Raw genomic sequence first — 17,500 nt, 5'->3', positions numbered from 1 at the left:
GTGTCTTCTCGTTTTGTCGCGGTGTTTGGGAGCGGTGAGTCTCGGTGTTTTATCGGCTTTAGGGTGTCTTTAGTGTCTGTTCAACGTGTCGCTACACAGTGGTTATGCCAAACGCGTTGCTGGGATGTCTTCATCTCCATATCTTCATTTATGTGTGCGTTTTGTAATGCATCATGCGTGCCTCTGAATAACAACGGTGATGAGTCCATTCTTCTGATGTACATGTTGTGGGCCATGGACCAGGAAGGCCTGTAGGCCTCATTACAAACTAGAGCATTACCCAGAGACCGAAACAACACCAGGTCCAATGTGGGTTCTTCTGTAAACCTACTAATCGAGATACATGTGTAGAGCAAGGCACTAACGCTGCAGGGTTAGGGGTTCTATTCCCTGTGTAGCTCAAGATATAGCAAGGCACTAACACTGCAGGGTTAGGGGCTCTATTCCCTGTGTAGCTCAGAGGATAGAGCAAGGCACTAACACTGCAGGGTTAGGGGTTCTATTCCCTGTGTAGCTCAGAGGATAGAGCAAGGCACTAACACTGCAGGGTTAGGGGTTCTATTCCCTGTGTAGCTCAGAGGATAGAGCAAGGCACTAACACTGCAAGGTTAGGGGTTCTATTCCCTGTGTAGCTGAGACAAACCAATGATGGGGGTTGTGACTGGCGACCTTTGTCATGTCGTTACCATACTTTCATGCAGACGCATTTTGAAATATATCTACCCACAATGCAACCGTGTGAAAGGCCTCTGTGCTCCAGACGCTCCTGACACCAGTGGACTAGAAAGAACTCCATCTCTCAGTTCTCTTACAGCATGAACTCAAAGTTAATATCCTGACCTCATGTCGTCTTTACACAAACAATATGCTGAAGGACTTGAAATAACAGAGGGATGAACAAGAGTTCTGGATTAGGACGAGACCATCACCATATGGGATCAAACTGACTTCTAATCTATCGTATCGTCGTCTCAGTGGGCTCGGGCATAATCTTAGCATGTGGGGCTTGAGCGTTAAGCAGGCGAAGGAGAGGGTGGGGGTGAGAACAGCAACACAAGCTGAGCCTGAGGCACAGATCCACGCCCCTCGCTTCACGTTGGAGCGACCGACGGGCCGTTCTGTTTCATAATGTTTTGAAAGGGAGCCAGAACTGCATTGGGTGGAATAATGAATCAATATTAAAGCAAATCATAGAAAGTATTAATTATGTTGTGGGAACATCTTTAAATATATTCTGTAGCCTATGTGAGGCTATATGTGTTAAATCACATAACGGTTCACCGTAGCCCTAGTGGTGTCTCAAACTGGTTAGGAACCAGTGCTCTAGATGTTGAGCCAGCTGCACTCTGGGTTATTTCTGCACCTCAGCGTGTCCTACCAGAAGAAGAAGCAATCAGCTCCTTGTTAGCATCACGTATCCTTACGTAACTACCTCTGTCCTGCTTCATGCTATCCCTGTACTGGATCAGTACTCCTACATACTACCCATGTACTGGATCAGTACTCCTACACACTGGATCAGTACTCCTACACACTGGATCAGTACTCCTACATACTGGATCAGTACTCCTACATACTGGATCAGTACTCCTACATACTGGATCAGTACTCCTACATACTGGATCAGTACTCCTACATACTACCCATGTACTGGATCAGTACTCCTACATAAGTACTGGATCAGTACTTCTACATAAGTACTGGATCAGTACTTCTACATAAGTACTGGATCAGTACTTCTACATACTATCCCTGTACTGGACAGAAATGTGATCAAAGCATGTGTACCCTGTGAACAGTGTTGTGTTGTGTTGTGTTGTGTGAGGGGGCCGTGTGTACCCTGTGAACAGTGTTGTGTTGTGTTGTGTTGTGTTGTGTTGTGTTGTGTTGTCTGAGGGGGCTGTGTGTACCCTGTGAACAGTGTTGTGTTGTGTTGTGTTGTGTGAGGGGGCTGTGTGTACCCTGTGAACAGTGTTGTGTTGTGTTGTGTGAGGGGGCTGTGTGTACCCTGTGAACAGTGTTGTGTTGTGTTGTGTGAGGGGGCCGTGTGTACCCTGTGAACAGTGTTGTGTTGTGTTGTGTTGTGTGAGGGGGCTGTGTGTACCCTGTGAACAGTGTTGTGTTGTGTTGTGTTGTGTTGTGTTGTCTGAGGGGGCTGTGTGTACCCTGTGAACAGTGTTGTGTTGTGTTGTGTTGTGTGAGGGGGCTGTGTGTACCCTGTGAACAGTGTTGTGTTGTGTTGTGTTGTCTGAGGGGGCTGTGTGTACCCTGTGAACAGTGTTGTGTTGTGTTGTGTTGTGTTGTGTTGTCTGAGGGGCCCATGTGTACCCTGTGAACAGTGTTGTGTTGTGTTGTGTTGTGTGAGGGGGCCGTGTGTACCCTGTGAACAGTGTTGTGTTGTGTTGTGTTGTGTTGTCTGAGGGGGGCGTGTGTACCCTGTGAACAGTGTTGTGTTGTGTTGTGTTGTGTTGTGTTGTGTTGTGTGAGGGTTCTGTGAGGGGAGCTCTCCATGGTGCTGAATCCTGCTGCCACTCACTCCCTTCCTCAAAGTCGCCTCCAGTAACGTGTGTGTGTGTGTGTGTGTGTGTGTGTGTGTGTGTGTGTGTGTGTGTGTGTGTGTGTGTGTGTGTGTGTGTGTGTGTGTGTGTGTGTGTGTGTGTGTGTGTGTGTGTGTGTGTGTGTGATATACTGCTCCTGGTATTTAGAGAATGGATGCATGTTGGTGTTGGAGTGTGTTGTGGTCCTTCAGACCCTTGTGGGTCATAGCAGCATAACGGCCGCATGTTGACCAACGCATGCTGAGGTTGGGGTGTGTGTGTGTGTGGTGGTCCTTCAGACCCTTCAACTGCTCAGCCAATCAGCTGGTGCTGCTGCTTTCACTTGAAGCTCTAGACATCTATCACAATAATCATCTCAATAATGCTCAGCACAGGTTTGTTTGGGTCTTTAACAGTTGGCCCTTATAGGAAGCTGTTTTAAGTACGTTTCACTTGTTATATTATGTTTCTATATTTTTTTCTGAAACCATACAGTACTTAGAGTTGTTTTCTTACATTTCTCCTGCAGTGAAAAGCCTCGTCACAAGTCTGCCTCGAGGTGAATAAGAATGTGTCTTTCTTTCTTTCTTTCCCCTCACAGACCATATAAGCAGTGCTTATTCTTCATCTCCCTCTCTCCTCATCACTCTTTCACTCTCTGTCACTCTCTCTGCCTGACCCTGGGATGGTGATGTTGGGGAACACACTGTTCTTGTTTTTTTTGGATGCTGTTGACCATGGAATGATTCATGGTTCTGGATTTTCAAGCTGAAAACCCTGAATTTCTGCCAAAAGCTTACGCTGATAAGATCAATCTCTAAGATCAATCGAGCAACCGCTGCAAGATAAAGTCTGCAACCGCTAAAGCTGGAAATCGCTGGAAGATCAAGCTAGCAAATGCTTTAAGATCAAGCTAGCAACCGCTCTTAGTTAAAGCTAGCAACCGCTGTAAAATAAAGCTAGCAACTGCTTTAGGAAGCTAGCAAACGCTAATGCTAGCACCCGCTCTAAGATAGCAAACTCTCTAAGATACTTTGCAACCACTGTAAGATACTGTTCATCACCTGCCAAAATATAATTTAAAAGAAGCAGAATGATTTGAATGATCTACAATGTTAAAACATTAAAAACAAAGGTAAGTGATTTTACAGTGTAACTTGAATGGTGAATGTAACTTTGCCCTTTTCATTGCTTCTCCTCGTCGTCGGGCGACTCTTCTTCCTGTGGTCCCATCAGCTCCCAGCTTGCTCTGAAGTACCTGGACCCCGCCTTCACCCCTCTTACCAACACCCTGACGGAGAAGGCCCCGTCCAACGCCACCAGGTGGACCTACAACAGCACCGCCTTCAGCCAGCAGAGGTACCCTACATAGAAACATCATGACAGGGCTGGGCAGTGGTCCCGTTGATAAACGGGACCACTGCTATCATACCATATGGATACTGTTAAATATTCATCAAATCTTTGTCTTTTTGTCTATCTTTTTGAGCGCATTCGTTGCGCACATTTAGCAACAAACAAGTGCGTACAGGCGGCAGAGATCAGGACTGGAGTCTGCTACTTGGACTCGAGTCGCCCTTAAGTCACACACAGTGACTTGAGACTTGAGTCGCATTATTTTGTCGCATTAACCTTCAGGAAATGTCTGAAGAGATGAATACCGTTCCTGGCTAACCTGATGCCTCCGGTGCACCAGCGTGTGATTACCCGCGTGTTGGAGATCGCACAATTTCATAACCAATCCAGAACCATGCAGTCAAATCTTTGACCCATTTATTCATTAAAAAACGCACAATACATTAATGAGCATGGAACTGTTTAACTCATTATTTGTTATCCAAAGGTTAGAAAACACAATAGAGGACCGAGAATAGCCTAGCTGTCCGGTTCTCTGTCTATGCATATTGATACGTATAGAGAGAGCGTATCACAGGCCAAACTATTACATGTAATTATAAATCTGTTTTAAATCAAATGGGTAGTGGGCGTGTATTATCCTTATAGTCAATATCATCAGGATACTGGGAAATATTGTGATATGCAACTTAAAGCTCCCAGCCATAAGTTGCTCATCATATGATAGTGTACAGTGTATAAATGTATAGTCCTGTCCCATACGAGTGCTATGATGAGGCCGTCCTCCTCCAGATGTCTCACCCCAGGCCGTACCATGCTGTGTGTCTCTGTCTTGCAGGAAGGACATCTCCCGCTACATCGACATCCCCCACAACTTCTCCCTGACGCGCGGAGGCGTCCGCGTGGGCCAGCTCATGCACTACGACTACTCCAGCCACAAGTACGTGTTCTCCATTGGGCAGAACTTCCACTCGCTGCTGCCCGAGGCCTCGCCCATCGTCAACAAGCACTACAACGTGTGCGCCGTGGTGGGCAACAGCGGCATCCTCACGGGCTCCAAGTGCGGCCCGCAGATCGAGAAGTTCGACTACGTGTTCCGCTGCAACTTCGCGCCCACCGAGATCTTTAAGAAGGACGTGGGCCGACGCACCAACATGACCACCTTCAACCCCAGCATCCTGGAGAAGTACTACAACAACCTGCTCACCGTGCAGGACCGCAACAACTTCTTCCTGAGTCTGAAGCGGCTGGACGGGGCCATCCTCTGGATCCCCGCCTTCTTCTTCCACACGTCAGCCACCGTCACGCGCACTCTGGTCGACTTCTTCGTGGAGCACCGGGGCCAGCTCAAGGTGCAGCTGGCCTGGCCCGGGAACATCATGCAGTACGTCAACAGGTAAGACCTGCTGTCACGACGACCAGGGAACATCATGCAGTACGTCAACAGGTAAGACCTGCTGTCACGACGACCAGGGAACATCATGCAGTACGTCAACAGGTAAGACCTGCTGTCATGACGACCAGGGAACATCATGCAGTACGTCAACAGGTAAGACCTGCCGTCATGACGACCAGGGAACATTATGCAAGTCAACAGGTAAGACCTGCTGTCATGACGACCAGGGAACATCATGCAGTACGTCAACAGGTAAGACCTGCTGTCAGGACGACCAACCAGTTAGACACACTGTCAGGACGACCAACCAGTTAGACACGCTGTCATGACGACCAACCAGTTAGACACGCTGTCATGACGACCAACCAGTTAGACACGCTGTCATGACGACCAACCAGTTAGACACACTGTCATGACGACCAACCAGTTAGACACACTGTCATGACGACCAACCAGTTAGACCTGCTGTCATGACAACCAACCAGTTAGAGACACTGTCATGAAGACTAACCAGTTAGACACGCTGTCATGACGACCAACCAGTTAGAGACACTGTCATGAAGACTAACCAGTTAGACAGGCTGTCATGAAGACTAACCAGTTAGACAAGCTGTCATGATGACCAACCAGTTAGACAAGCTGTCATGCAACCAGGGAACAGCAGGCACTGCATCAACATGTAAGATACGTTGTCATGACAACCACGGAACATAATGCGTTACAACAACAAGAAAGACCCGTTTTCATGACGACCAACAAGTAAGGCACGTTGTCATGACGACCATTGAACATTGTGCAGTAAATCAACAAGTAAGACCTATTGTCATGACAACCAACAAGTGAAATACGTGGTCATGACAACCAGTAACCACGTTCTGATGTCTTGGATACCGGTCATCATGAAGACAAGTAGCCATAAACCTGATTTATTCCCCAGAGTTTGTCTTTCATTGTTACTAATCCCAATAGTTTTACGTTATATCAACCCACTGTACTTCATTATGATGAACTTTGACTGGTTTTGAATGCAAAAGTGACGTGGATCTCTCTCTCCCGTCCAGCTACTGGAAGACCAAGCAGCTGTCCCCCAAAAGGCTGAGCACGGGCATCCTCATGTACACGCTGGCCTCGTCCATGTGCGACCAGATCCACCTGTATGGCTTCTGGCCTTTCGGCTGGGACCCCAACACGGGCAAGGAGCTGCCCTACCACTACTATGACAAGAAGGGCACCAAATTCACCACCAAGTGGCAGGAGTCCCACCAGCTGCCCGCAGAGTTCAAACTGCTCTACAAGATGCACACCAAGGGCCTGCTGAAACTCAACCTCTCCCACTGTGCCTAGGGGCCCCCCCTCCCCTAGCTGCCCATAAACTCTCGGGGCCTCCATACCCCTCTGGGGCCCCATACCCCTAGGTGCCTCCACACCGTATCTACTGGACCTTCTGTCTAGGGCTGAACAGGGGAAATGATACACTGCTTTTGGATGCTTTTGTTAAGAGCAGGATCTGGGTAGTGGTCTTCGCTTCATTGGTTTATACGTTTGTGTTTCCTCTGTCCAGTGGATTATCAGAAACAGGCAGTCCTGGGACTCAGTCCCGGTGTTGGGTTTGCAGAACATTGCAGTTCTCCAAATGATGGTCCCTTGCCTCCTAGGTACCAACCCTCATCAGCACCAGAAACTTAGATGGTGGACCTTTTGCTTCTGCAGCTAGCCTCCCCTTGGCTAGTCACCCTCGTGGTTACGCATACTCAGATCAGAAGACGGAATGGTTCTGTGTGCAAACAGAACAACCTTAAGGATTCCTTTCAAGTTCACACCAGAAACAGCCTAGCAACCTTCGTTTTGATAACTTTATTTAACCACACAAGCTCTAAATAAGGTCTCTGTACTGTTGTTTGAATTTGACTGGTGAAAATGTTGCTCAACAAAGTATAACAAACCATTTTAACCAGTGAAGCAATTTTATCAGACAAACCGTAAGCGTAGATATAGGACCGCGTGGATGTTTGTTAAGTTGTAATCTGTTACATTACCATTACTAACTTACTAGCTCATATCTTTTTATTTAATTTATTCTGTTGCTAAAATTACCTTTATTTTAATTTTATTTTTATGCCTTAAGATATCCTAGATAGAAAAGCAGGACAAGCTTTTGTCCTAACAAAGAAATATACAACCAAGTCCAGATACCAACCCAAACTACCTTACCCGAGCTAGGCTAACTAACTATCGCTAAGTTAGTTCAGTTATTGGCTAGCTATCATCAGCTAAGCTAAGCTAAGCTTAATAAACCAGCATATGATCTATTCCAGATATGGTGTGAGTGGTAGATGTGTTGTGATGGAGGAATGAATGGAATGTGAATGGAAGTGTGTGCAGTGATGTGAACATGCTTACATACATGTGGGAAGCACTAGGCTATCCTTAAGAAAAGTGGGTCTGTATTAGCCATTAATTTGGGGCAGGTGTGGGGGGGGGGGTTATGAATAAGATGAGATTGTTATTTAAGAAATGTGCAGTAGTGGTTTTAGAATGTAAAATGGTATCTTTCAGACTATGAGTGGATATGGCATGTGAAGAGGATTGTTCCTGTATGGCTCAGGTATGATGAAGGCTGTGACCTGACAGGAGTCATAGCGGTCCTCTTTCACAACCAGCTGTTGTTCTTTACAAGCCATTCCAAAATCTCCTAAAGTTGGTCATGTCCAAGCAGATGTACGATGGAGAGCTTGGCCCAGACGTTGGTACGGTCTACTGTGGGGGTGAAGCAGACCTACCATCCACACGTCTATCCGGGTGGACACTCCAACATGTGATGTCACTAAAAGGTTGATTTTAAAACGGCTTGTAATGGATAATCAACAACCCACCTGGTGAAGTAGAGAACCATTTACTTTGTTACTTCCTGTTAAGTGTCTCAGAACGAGCACAGTGACCTGGCAAAAGGATACCTCGGGGAACGTAGAACTAATATTCAGCAATAATAACTAATTGCAGGAATTTTGATTGAAAGAATTGAAGGATACAACTAGATTGATATTGTTATTTAGAGATTCTTTGAATGTTTATTAAGTTACCTGTGGATCCTAGTCAGGTGACATTAATCAGTGCAGAGCAAACACCTCCAGACGGGCTCAATGGTAACAGTGTCACAGCGTTATCTCTTCAAGGAGCCGGGGCCTCCGGCTGGGAGCACGTCGCTCACACAAGCAGGCCAGCGTCCGCCTGACGCCAGCCAGCATCAACACTTAACTTAAGATACGCTTTCTGTTAATAAACACTGAATTAGATTTGTCCGCTCCATTCGGGATAGGGATCCCCTTTGGTTGCAAAAAAAGAGAAAACATTCCAACAATACGTAACATTTAATGATGTTTACATTACTGTTGTCGTTTTATCACCACTATGATGAGGTCACTGACTGCACAACATTCAGCTCTTTAACACAACCAGACTTTTTCTCTCAACTTCCCGACATGTTTTTTATACGCTGCCTTTCTTTAGAGTGGGCTGTTCCTTATGTTGCATATCAGTCTGTAGTAATACTAATGTCTAGTGCACAATATACTGTAGACCCAGAGAAAATATTTGATTAATCTAATACACTTGAAATATATTTATGTAGATACTTCATTCTCCAGCATTGTTGAACAGGAACAACAACATATTGTGTTTCTTGTGGTTATTAAATAAATTCAATAAGTTACTTATTCTTCAAACACATTGTGCTTCATGTTCCTTACTATTCCTACCTTTCTGCTCTCCTTCTCTCTCTCTCTCTCTCTCTCTCTCTCTCTCTCTCTCTCTCTCTCTCTCTCTCTCTCTCTCTCTCTCTCTCTCTCTCTCTCTCTCTCTCTCTCTGTCCATCTCTTCTCTTAATGCACTTATTCCCCATGTCAGGTTTAACTGACATGGGAAATAAATAATTACATTTCCTTAATCAACCTCCAAAAAACTACAATTTAAAATAGCCATAGAGACGACTTGCATGTATTCATCACCCCCACCCTAATCCACCATCTACAAAACCCTTCTCCTCACCTACAAATCCCTCCATGCCTTTGCCCCGCACTACCTTACTGACCTCCTCCACCCCTACGCCCCATCCAGGAAGTGCGGTCCTCGGATGCGGCCCTGCTCTCTACCCCCTGCACCAGGCTCCGAACCTATGGCAACCCAGCTTCAGTGTGTCAGCCCCCACCCTCTGGAACTCTCTCCCCCCACCCTCTGGAACTCTCTCCCCCCACCCTCTGGAACTCTCTCCCCCCACCCTCTGGAACTCTCTCCCCCCACCCTCTGGAACTCTCTCCCCCCACCCTCTGGAACTCTCTCCCCCCACCCTCTGGAACTCTCTCCCCCCACCCTCTGGAACTCTCTCCCCCCACCCTCTGGAACTCTCCCCCCCCACCCTCTGGAACTCTCTCTCTGGCTCCCTTCAAAGCTCTCCACAAAACCCATCTCTTCAAACTTGCCAACTGCCTGTGACCCCCTCTTGTTTGTCTCCTTGTGTTATTTTAGATGAAGTTATTTAGTTCTCTATGTTCTTGCCCACATTGTAAAGCGTCCTTGAGTTTATAATCCCCCCCTCTGTCCGGTCCACCTCCTTTGGGTTGAGCCGTTAAACAGGACCTCCTCCCGGGGGTCTCTAAAGATAACCTTAAGAGTAGCGGGGTCAGCCCGGTGGCCTGGACACCGACCCGGCTCTGGACCAACAAGGCCCCTAATCATCCCCCGGTCTCCTATTGGATCATTTCCCCCACCTCTCCGCTGGGAGGACCAGTGTGTGGTGAGCATTCTGGTAATCAACACACACACACACACACTGTGTATGAGACGTGTCTCATACACAGATTGATGTATCATTAGGTCTATATTCCTTATATACTAATATATAAATATATTCACAATCTGAGAGACAAACGTTCCACTCCGAACATCAAACAGGGATGACGTCAACGCAGCCCGCTTGGGGGCGGGGCTTGCTTTGGCCCGCCCTTGAGACGGGCTGCAGCCCGCTTAGAACCCTGAGCTGTTATACTTTTCCGACTTTCTCACTTTTTCAAAATTTAGTGTGTCTATGACTTTCATTTCGCCATACTTACGTCACCGTTTTATAAAAGCAATAGATCACTTCAGTCAGTGGAATGTTCTCATTATACCACAGTTAAGGGGTCGCCATCCCTCCGCTGCGTGTCGGGATGGACAACGCCCCTTAACTGTGGTATAATGAGAACATACCACAGCCTGTCGTGATCTATTGCTTAAATATAACATTCTCAAAACAGTGACATTTTTAGACTTGATATTCTCCACTAAGTAAGCTCTTCTGCTGGAGGGAGCTTTTGCCAGTTGGGAGTCAATTTACTTTTATTAAATTTATGAATGACACTTTCAGTGACTATCTTTAAAACATGAAGATTATTCTCTGTTTTTGAATCCATTAAAATGACATTAATGTAATAAGTGTAATGATTCAATTATTTGTGAAATGTTTTAGGACCTAACAACTGCTTCTACTCGGCTAATAACCGCAGGGCAGCTCTTCTCTCCTGTGTGAGGGCAGACTGTTGAAACACCGGGTCTGTGGGGTCCCAGCAGAGGGTCTGTGGGGTCCCAGCAGAGGGTCTGTGGGGGTCCCAGCAGAGGGTCTGTGGGGTCCCAGCAGAGGGTCTGTGGGGTCCCAGCAGAGGGTCTGTGGGGTCCCAGCAGAGGGTCTGTGGGGGTCCCAGCAGAGGGTCTGTGGGGTCCCAGCAGAGGGTCTGTGGGGGTCCCAGCAGAGGGTCTGTGGGGTCCCAGCAGAGGGTCTGTGGGGTCCCAGCAGAGGGTCTGTGGGGGTCCCAGCAGAGGGTCTGTGGGGGTCCCAGCAGAGGGTCTGTGGGGGTCCCAGCAGAGGGTCTGTGGGGGTCCTAGCAGAGGGTCTGTGGGGGTCCCAGCAGAGGGTCTGTGGGGGTCTACAGGGACCAGTGGGTCTGTGGGGGTCTACAGGGACCAGAGGGTCTGTGGGGGTCTACAGGGACCAGAGGGTCTGTGGGGGTCTACAGGGACCAGTGGGTCTGTGGGGGTCTACAGGGACCAGAGGGTCTGTGGGGGTCTACAGGGACCAGAGGGTCTGTGGGGGTCTACAGGGACCAGAGGGTCTGTGGGGGTCTACAGGGACCAGAGGGTCTGTGGGGGTCTACAGGGACCAGTGGGTCTGTGGGGGTCTACAGGGAGCCACTCTGCTGTGCTCAGTGCGCTCTGATGAAACACAAGAGGTCACCTCTTATGCAAATGAGGTCAGATGACACGAGCGCAGGGTCACTGACCCTGCGACCCCTGGTGACCTCTGGGTCTTGGTTGACTGGTGATTGAGAGTGGAAAGACAAGCAGTTAGTATCTGGTGACAATGGAAATAACACATCCATTAATCCTCTGGGTTTTAATCAGGCTCCTTCCGTGGCATTGGTATCAAACTGATTTTCAACTTCAAAAGAGGATGCTTCATTAACTTTTCAGGAAAATATTATTAATAATATTGCCTTTGGTCCACAATGATCCCGAAGGATTAAGCATTAAACAACTTGTGAAAGGAGAACCTTTGGGCTCTTGATCACTGCTCTATGAGAGACCTCTGAAGTATGTTTCTGTACTCCAGCTGTTGGGTAATGGTGGATCTGATTGACCAGCAGATCGATACATCAGACGGGGTGATTAAAAGAGCTCGGGGACCATTAAATAGTCATGTGGTCGGAGAAGACTTCAACATGGACCCTGGTTAATGAATTACAGCCCAGTGCGTTAGTCCAACCAACTGCATAATTAATCTACTTATGCTCTTGTTTATTTGTTCGTAAAAAGATAAAGGCCTAGTAACCCTAATAATGTAGATGTCACAGGTGTAGGTCTCATAATATTTATGACTAGGGGAATGGCATTGTTTTTATTCCAACTAGAGTTTCCATGTGCGAGTTGTCACGCTCAACCTCTAGTTATATTTCAACTCATAGCTATAATTTAGAAACCACAGTCGATAATGTAACAAATTTCTGAGTGCATAATATAATAACATTTTGCCTATAATGTTACAACGTATAACATTTTGTTTCACCTATTACGTTATGAAGCAAGCATAATCATTTCATACTTACAAGGATTGTGCATTGGCTGCCTGACGTGAGAGGTTAAGATGTTGATATTTTTTTTAACAGAATTATACATCATTGAGATTAAACATCTCTTCAAGTGACCTGGCCAAGACAGGCCTACAGTCACACACAGCCTACACACAAAACATTAAATAAAACAACATGAAACATTCGGCAGGAGGGATTTCAATATCGCAAGAAATTTTGGGAGGCTCAAGGTTTTCGTTTTGTGTTATAGGGACGAGGTCTCTTTAAGATCACGTGACTTGTGTGTTGATATGCCGGTTTGCGCGATGTTTGAATCTAATGTTTTTTATATGATAAAATGAACAACCTTGAAACGTCTGCGTCAGTGCGCGCGCGCGCGTGTGTGTCTGTATGTGTATGTGTATGTGTGTGCGTTCGCGCTTGCTGTGTGTTTGTGTGTGAGCTGCAGGCTTCTTGGCACAGGCGCACTGACCAACTTGTCCGAGTAACTTGTCCGACAGGCCTGCTAGTAGAAAGATGACAAATGAGCAGATCGGGCCCTGGCAGGCTGTCTATCTGTTTGTTTGTCCCTTATCAGCACATCTTATCAAAATTAGGGATAAATAATTTGTCATTTGACAAAAAGGAAGGAAACTGAACGTTATAGTCACGTTATAACCTGCAACTAGGCCTAGGCCTATATGGTTTTCAGAATCTGACAACACAATGTCCAAAAACTCTGACACGCTTAATGAATATAATGAATATAATATTATATAATATATATATATAATATTATATAATATTATATTATATGAATATAATGAATATATAGCCTATTTATTTTTTTCTTGTTTGTGTTTTTTACATATTTATTTATGCAGTTTGGAGATTCTGGAGCTGAATCTAAATTAAAGCCTGATCCCGGATAGTTTCATCAAGAATCTGAAATATTTGGATGTGTGTGTGTGTGTGTGTGTGTGTGTGTGTGTGTGTGTGTGTGTGTGTGTGTGTGTGTGTGTGTGTGTGTGTGTGCGTGCGTGCGTGCGAGTTTGTGTTGATGCTATATAAAAAAAAAGTGAAAAAAGCCCATATATATACACACACACACACACACACACACACACACACACACACACACACACACACACACACATATATATATATATATATATATATATATATATATATAGGCCTATATATTAGGTTTAAATTGTAGTATTATATTAGGCCTGTATAATATAATCGTTTACTCAAAATAATATTTTTTTATTTAAAATGAAAGTTAGTTTTATCCTTTGTTGTTGCCTTGCCTATGTCTGTCGGCAGAGTTTATTTGAAACAATGTTAATGTTATAGCCGTGATTATACGGTTGTATGGAGCCTCGGTTTATCATTGTCCTCAACGTAAAAGGCATCTCTTCGCGCTCTGATTGGCTGATATTTAAATGTCTCCAGAGCTCTGGTCCGAGCACGCGACCACCATTTAAATACAGCGGCTGACGGCCACGCGCCTCCTTTACGCGAGGCCCTTTGTCCCGCCAACACAACCCCCACACTAGGCAACATGTCGGCCACTGAATAAAGACTGAGAATAAAGACTGAGTGAAGACTGAGAATAAAGACTGATAATAAAGCGTGAGAATAAGGAGTGACAATAAAGACTGAGAATAAAGGGTCAGAATAAAGATTCAGAATAAACACAATAATAATAATAAATAAAGACTGAGAATAAAGACTGAGAATAAAGACTGAGAGTAAAGACTGAATAAAGACTGAGAGTGTGCACATGTGTTCGTGAGGAATGGAAGAAGTTGGAATTATAATATGCCTACTAAATAATAGCAATAATTGGACTCTCGTTACCGATGCAGATTCAGAGCGGGAGAGAGATAGAGAGCGAGAGAGAGAGAGAGAGAGAGAGAGAGAGAGAGAGAGAGAGAGAGAGAGAGAGAGAGAGAGAGAGAGAGAGAGAGAGAGAGAGAGAGAGATGAGAGGGACAGACAAACAGATGCTAAGTTGCGCGAGGCAGTAGTGTTGCTGGTTGTCATCAACGCTATAGCATGAGGTCTCGAGCACAAAGCTACCGGATCAATATTCTGACAAAGCAGATGGCGGGAGAAGAGAGAGGAGGGGAGAGGAGAGGAGGGGGGGGGGGGAGAGAAGAGGAGAGGAAAGGAGAGGAAAGGAGAGGAGATGAGAGGGGAGGAAAGGAGAGGGGGGAGGAGGGGAGGAGAGAGGAGAGGGAAGGAGGAGAGAGACAGAGAGAGGAGAGGGGAGGGAGAGATGTCCAGGTGGAGCCTTAGCTCTACCGACCCCAGACTGCTCGGCCTGTGCTTTTATAGAACTCGATTTATGCACCGCTGTACACGGTGAACTGACACGGGATCACTCGTTTATTCTTTCTCTGTTTACTTAAAACAATTAAAACTAAAATAAGATCAAACCAAACACTCATACACTGTGTGTGTGTGTGTGTGTGTGTGTGTGTGTGTGTGTGTGTGTGTGTGTGGCACCGTCTCTGCAAGGTCACTAATTTGACAATATGCACCCACCGTGCGAGCATGACTAAATGTTTGGTTCCTGCACACGTGTCCGTGTGTCGACGCACGCGAGGGGGGGGGGGGGGGGGGGAGCGAGCAGCTGAAACTTAGAGATAGAGCGCGAGAATCGCCGATAGAGAGGAAAAGAGAGGGAGCTGAAGAGAGAGGGGGAGAGAGGAGGAGAGAGGCCCGTGCCGCACTGGACCCCCCGCTCCTCCTTTGACAGCTGATCAAAAGGACCAAAATAGGTCACGCTTCTCCTCCTTCTTAATTACACTGTCTTTAAACAAAGCAACATCTGCGATCCTTCTCCGTCCTCCCCTCTCCTCCCTCTCCTCCACGGTCCACCTCGCTCTCCTCTTCTCCTCTTCTCCTCTTCTCCTCTACTCCTCTCCTTCCTCTCTCTCTCTCTCCGTCGACAGCGTTTCACGCCGTCGGACGTCCCGCCGAGGCCCGCGCGGGGCTAGCTATAACAACAAGAACAATGGAACAGAATAACGGGTTTTAGTTTAATATATTCAATATAACTAAATAAGTTATATATTAATTTAAAAAAATCAAATCAAATAAATGAACTATATACACAGGGGATCACAGGGGTTCTACTCAGCACAGGAACAGAGCCCCTAGTCCTGCAGTGTTAATGCCTTGCTCTACACAGGGAATATAACCTCTTTACCTTGTCCCCTAAACAGTGATCGACCTGATTTAAGTCATAGTATTTTACTGTTTTTACTGTTTTTACTGTGAAAGCTGTGAGCCAATGTTTGTGCGCTCACACGTCGAGTCACTCAGTGTATTCCCTGTTATTTCTCTGGTTGTTTTTACCATCTTCTCGTCTCTATTAATTTCTCATTTATCAGACGAGCAGTGAGGAGCAGTAGGACGGCTAAAGGATGTCTTCCGACGTTGGGGATTGGCCCCAGAACCTTTGGTCTGCGAGTCAAACCTCCACCAGACAATGCTGCTGTACCCCCTCATCTCCTGTTTCCTTATCTTCTATGTCCTCGTCTCCTCGCCTCCTTGTCCCCTCGTCTCCTCATCTCCTATATCCTCATCCGCTATATCACCTGCTCCTCATATCAGCATTTCCTGAGACAGACACATATAGATAGATAAATAGAGAGAGGTGGTACTATGGGATGTTCCATCTGTGATCAAGCGGAGGTTGAGAGGGTGATTAAAGCGGAACCCTGCTCGCTTCCCCCTGCAGTAGGATTGGTCATTTTCTGAAGAAGCCCGCCCCTGGGCGTGCGCACTGCTCAGGGATTGGTTCTGTGGACTGTCCATCACCACGCAGGCCCCGCCCCTTGATGATGCGATTCCCTGCAGAGCGGACAGCTCCCGCAGACAGTAGCAGTCGGAGGAGGAGAGGGTTGGTGAGGCGGAGCGGCAGCACGGGCCCCTAGGATCACATAACAAAGTGGCCGTTATTACCGGGGAGAGACAGAGAACACACCGAGCCGGAGGGGCCCTCGACGGACTAAAACCAAAGGTGGAATTAACATTAGAACCAAAGAGACGGACGGTGGATTGGAGCGACCCATCCCGGGCGGAGAGGAGGAAGAGGGGGCGTAGAGGTTTCTGTGTCAGCCGATGGACCGAGCGGACTGATGAATGAAGACTGCCTACACTAACGCCTACCGATGCCTGGCCAAGGACCTGGACGCGTACGCTATGAACGCGGAGATGACGATGGACAACATCGCGGGTCTGCACGGCGGGGTGAGCGTGGGGGTGGCGGCCCATGAGGCGGACATGATGAGCGGACACAGCCCCCACCAGGGCCGGGGGGTCTCGGCCGGGGCACCAGGGGGGGCTGTGTCCGCCGCTTCCAGTCTACGGTTACACCAGGACCTCGCCTCGCGCTCCGCCATGGTGTCCAGCATGGCCACCATCCTGGACGGCTCCGCGGACTACCGGCCGGAGCTGTCGCTGCAGCCGCTGCACCACGCCATGAGCATGCCGTGCGACACCTCTCCGTCGGGGATGGGGATGAGCGGGACGTACACCACCCTCACGCCGCTGCAGCCCCTTCCCCCGATCTCCACCGTCTCGGATAAATTCCACCACGCGCACCACCACCACCACCACGCGCACCACCAGCACCAGCGGCTGTCCGGGAACGTCAGCGGGAGCTTCACCCTGATGCGGGACGACCGGGGGCTGCCGACCATGAACAACATCTACAGCCCCTTGTCCGGGATGGGTCAGAGCCTCTCCCCGGTGCTGGGCTCCCTCCACAACAACCAGCAGGCGCTCCACTACGGCCCCGCGACGCACGCAGCGGGGCACGACAAGATGCTGGCCGCCGCCGCCAACTTCGACGCCCACCACACCGCCACCATGCTGGCCCGGGGAGACCCCCACCCACACCGGGGTCTGGCGGGCCCCACGGCCGGCATGCTGCCGCACTTAAACGGGATGCACCACTCCGGCTCGGTGGGCCACCACCCCCAGCTGCAGTCCCCCTCCCACGGGCAAGTGTTGAGCTCCAGCCGGGAGAGACCCCCCTCTTCCTCGGGGTCTCAGGGGGGGAACGGCTCGGGCCAGCTGGAGGAGATCAACACCAAG

At 47.8% G+C, this 17,500-nt stretch overlaps 2 protein-coding genes across 3 annotated transcripts in view; both read left to right on the top strand.

Moving 5' to 3' along the window:
• Positions 1-6,633, top strand: part of st8sia3 (ST8 alpha-N-acetyl-neuraminide alpha-2,8-sialyltransferase 3) — a gene marked incomplete at its 3' end in the record, with an annotated part of 6,843 nt that extends 210 nt beyond the window's left edge. The window contains exons 2-4 of the mRNA XM_084482779.1: positions 3,774-3,896; positions 4,732-5,289; positions 6,351-6,633. Of these exons, the coding sequence (XP_084338905.1) occupies positions 3,774-3,896; positions 4,732-5,289; positions 6,351-6,633 (964 nt within the window). The remainder of the gene's footprint in view (positions 1-3,773; positions 3,897-4,731; positions 5,290-6,350) is intronic.
• A 9,658-nt stretch (positions 6,634-16,291) lies between these two features.
• The window catches only part of onecut2 (one cut homeobox 2), a 13,528-nt gene continuing 12,319 nt past the window's right edge, over positions 16,292-17,500 (top strand). For both annotated transcript variants that reach the window (XM_084483075.1, XM_084483076.1), the window contains exon 1: positions 16,292-17,500. This exon is cut by the window's right edge. In XM_084483075.1, coding sequence (XP_084339201.1) covers positions 16,544-17,500 — 957 coding nt within the window. In that variant the 5' untranslated portion in view covers positions 16,292-16,543.

This window comes from Micromesistius poutassou (genome assembly GCF_964030765.1).
Source record: "Micromesistius poutassou genome assembly, chromosome: 18".
NCBI classification, from domain to species: domain Eukaryota; kingdom Metazoa; phylum Chordata; class Actinopteri; order Gadiformes; family Gadidae; genus Micromesistius; species Micromesistius poutassou.
This window is presented reverse-complemented; position numbering and strand designations above follow the sequence as displayed.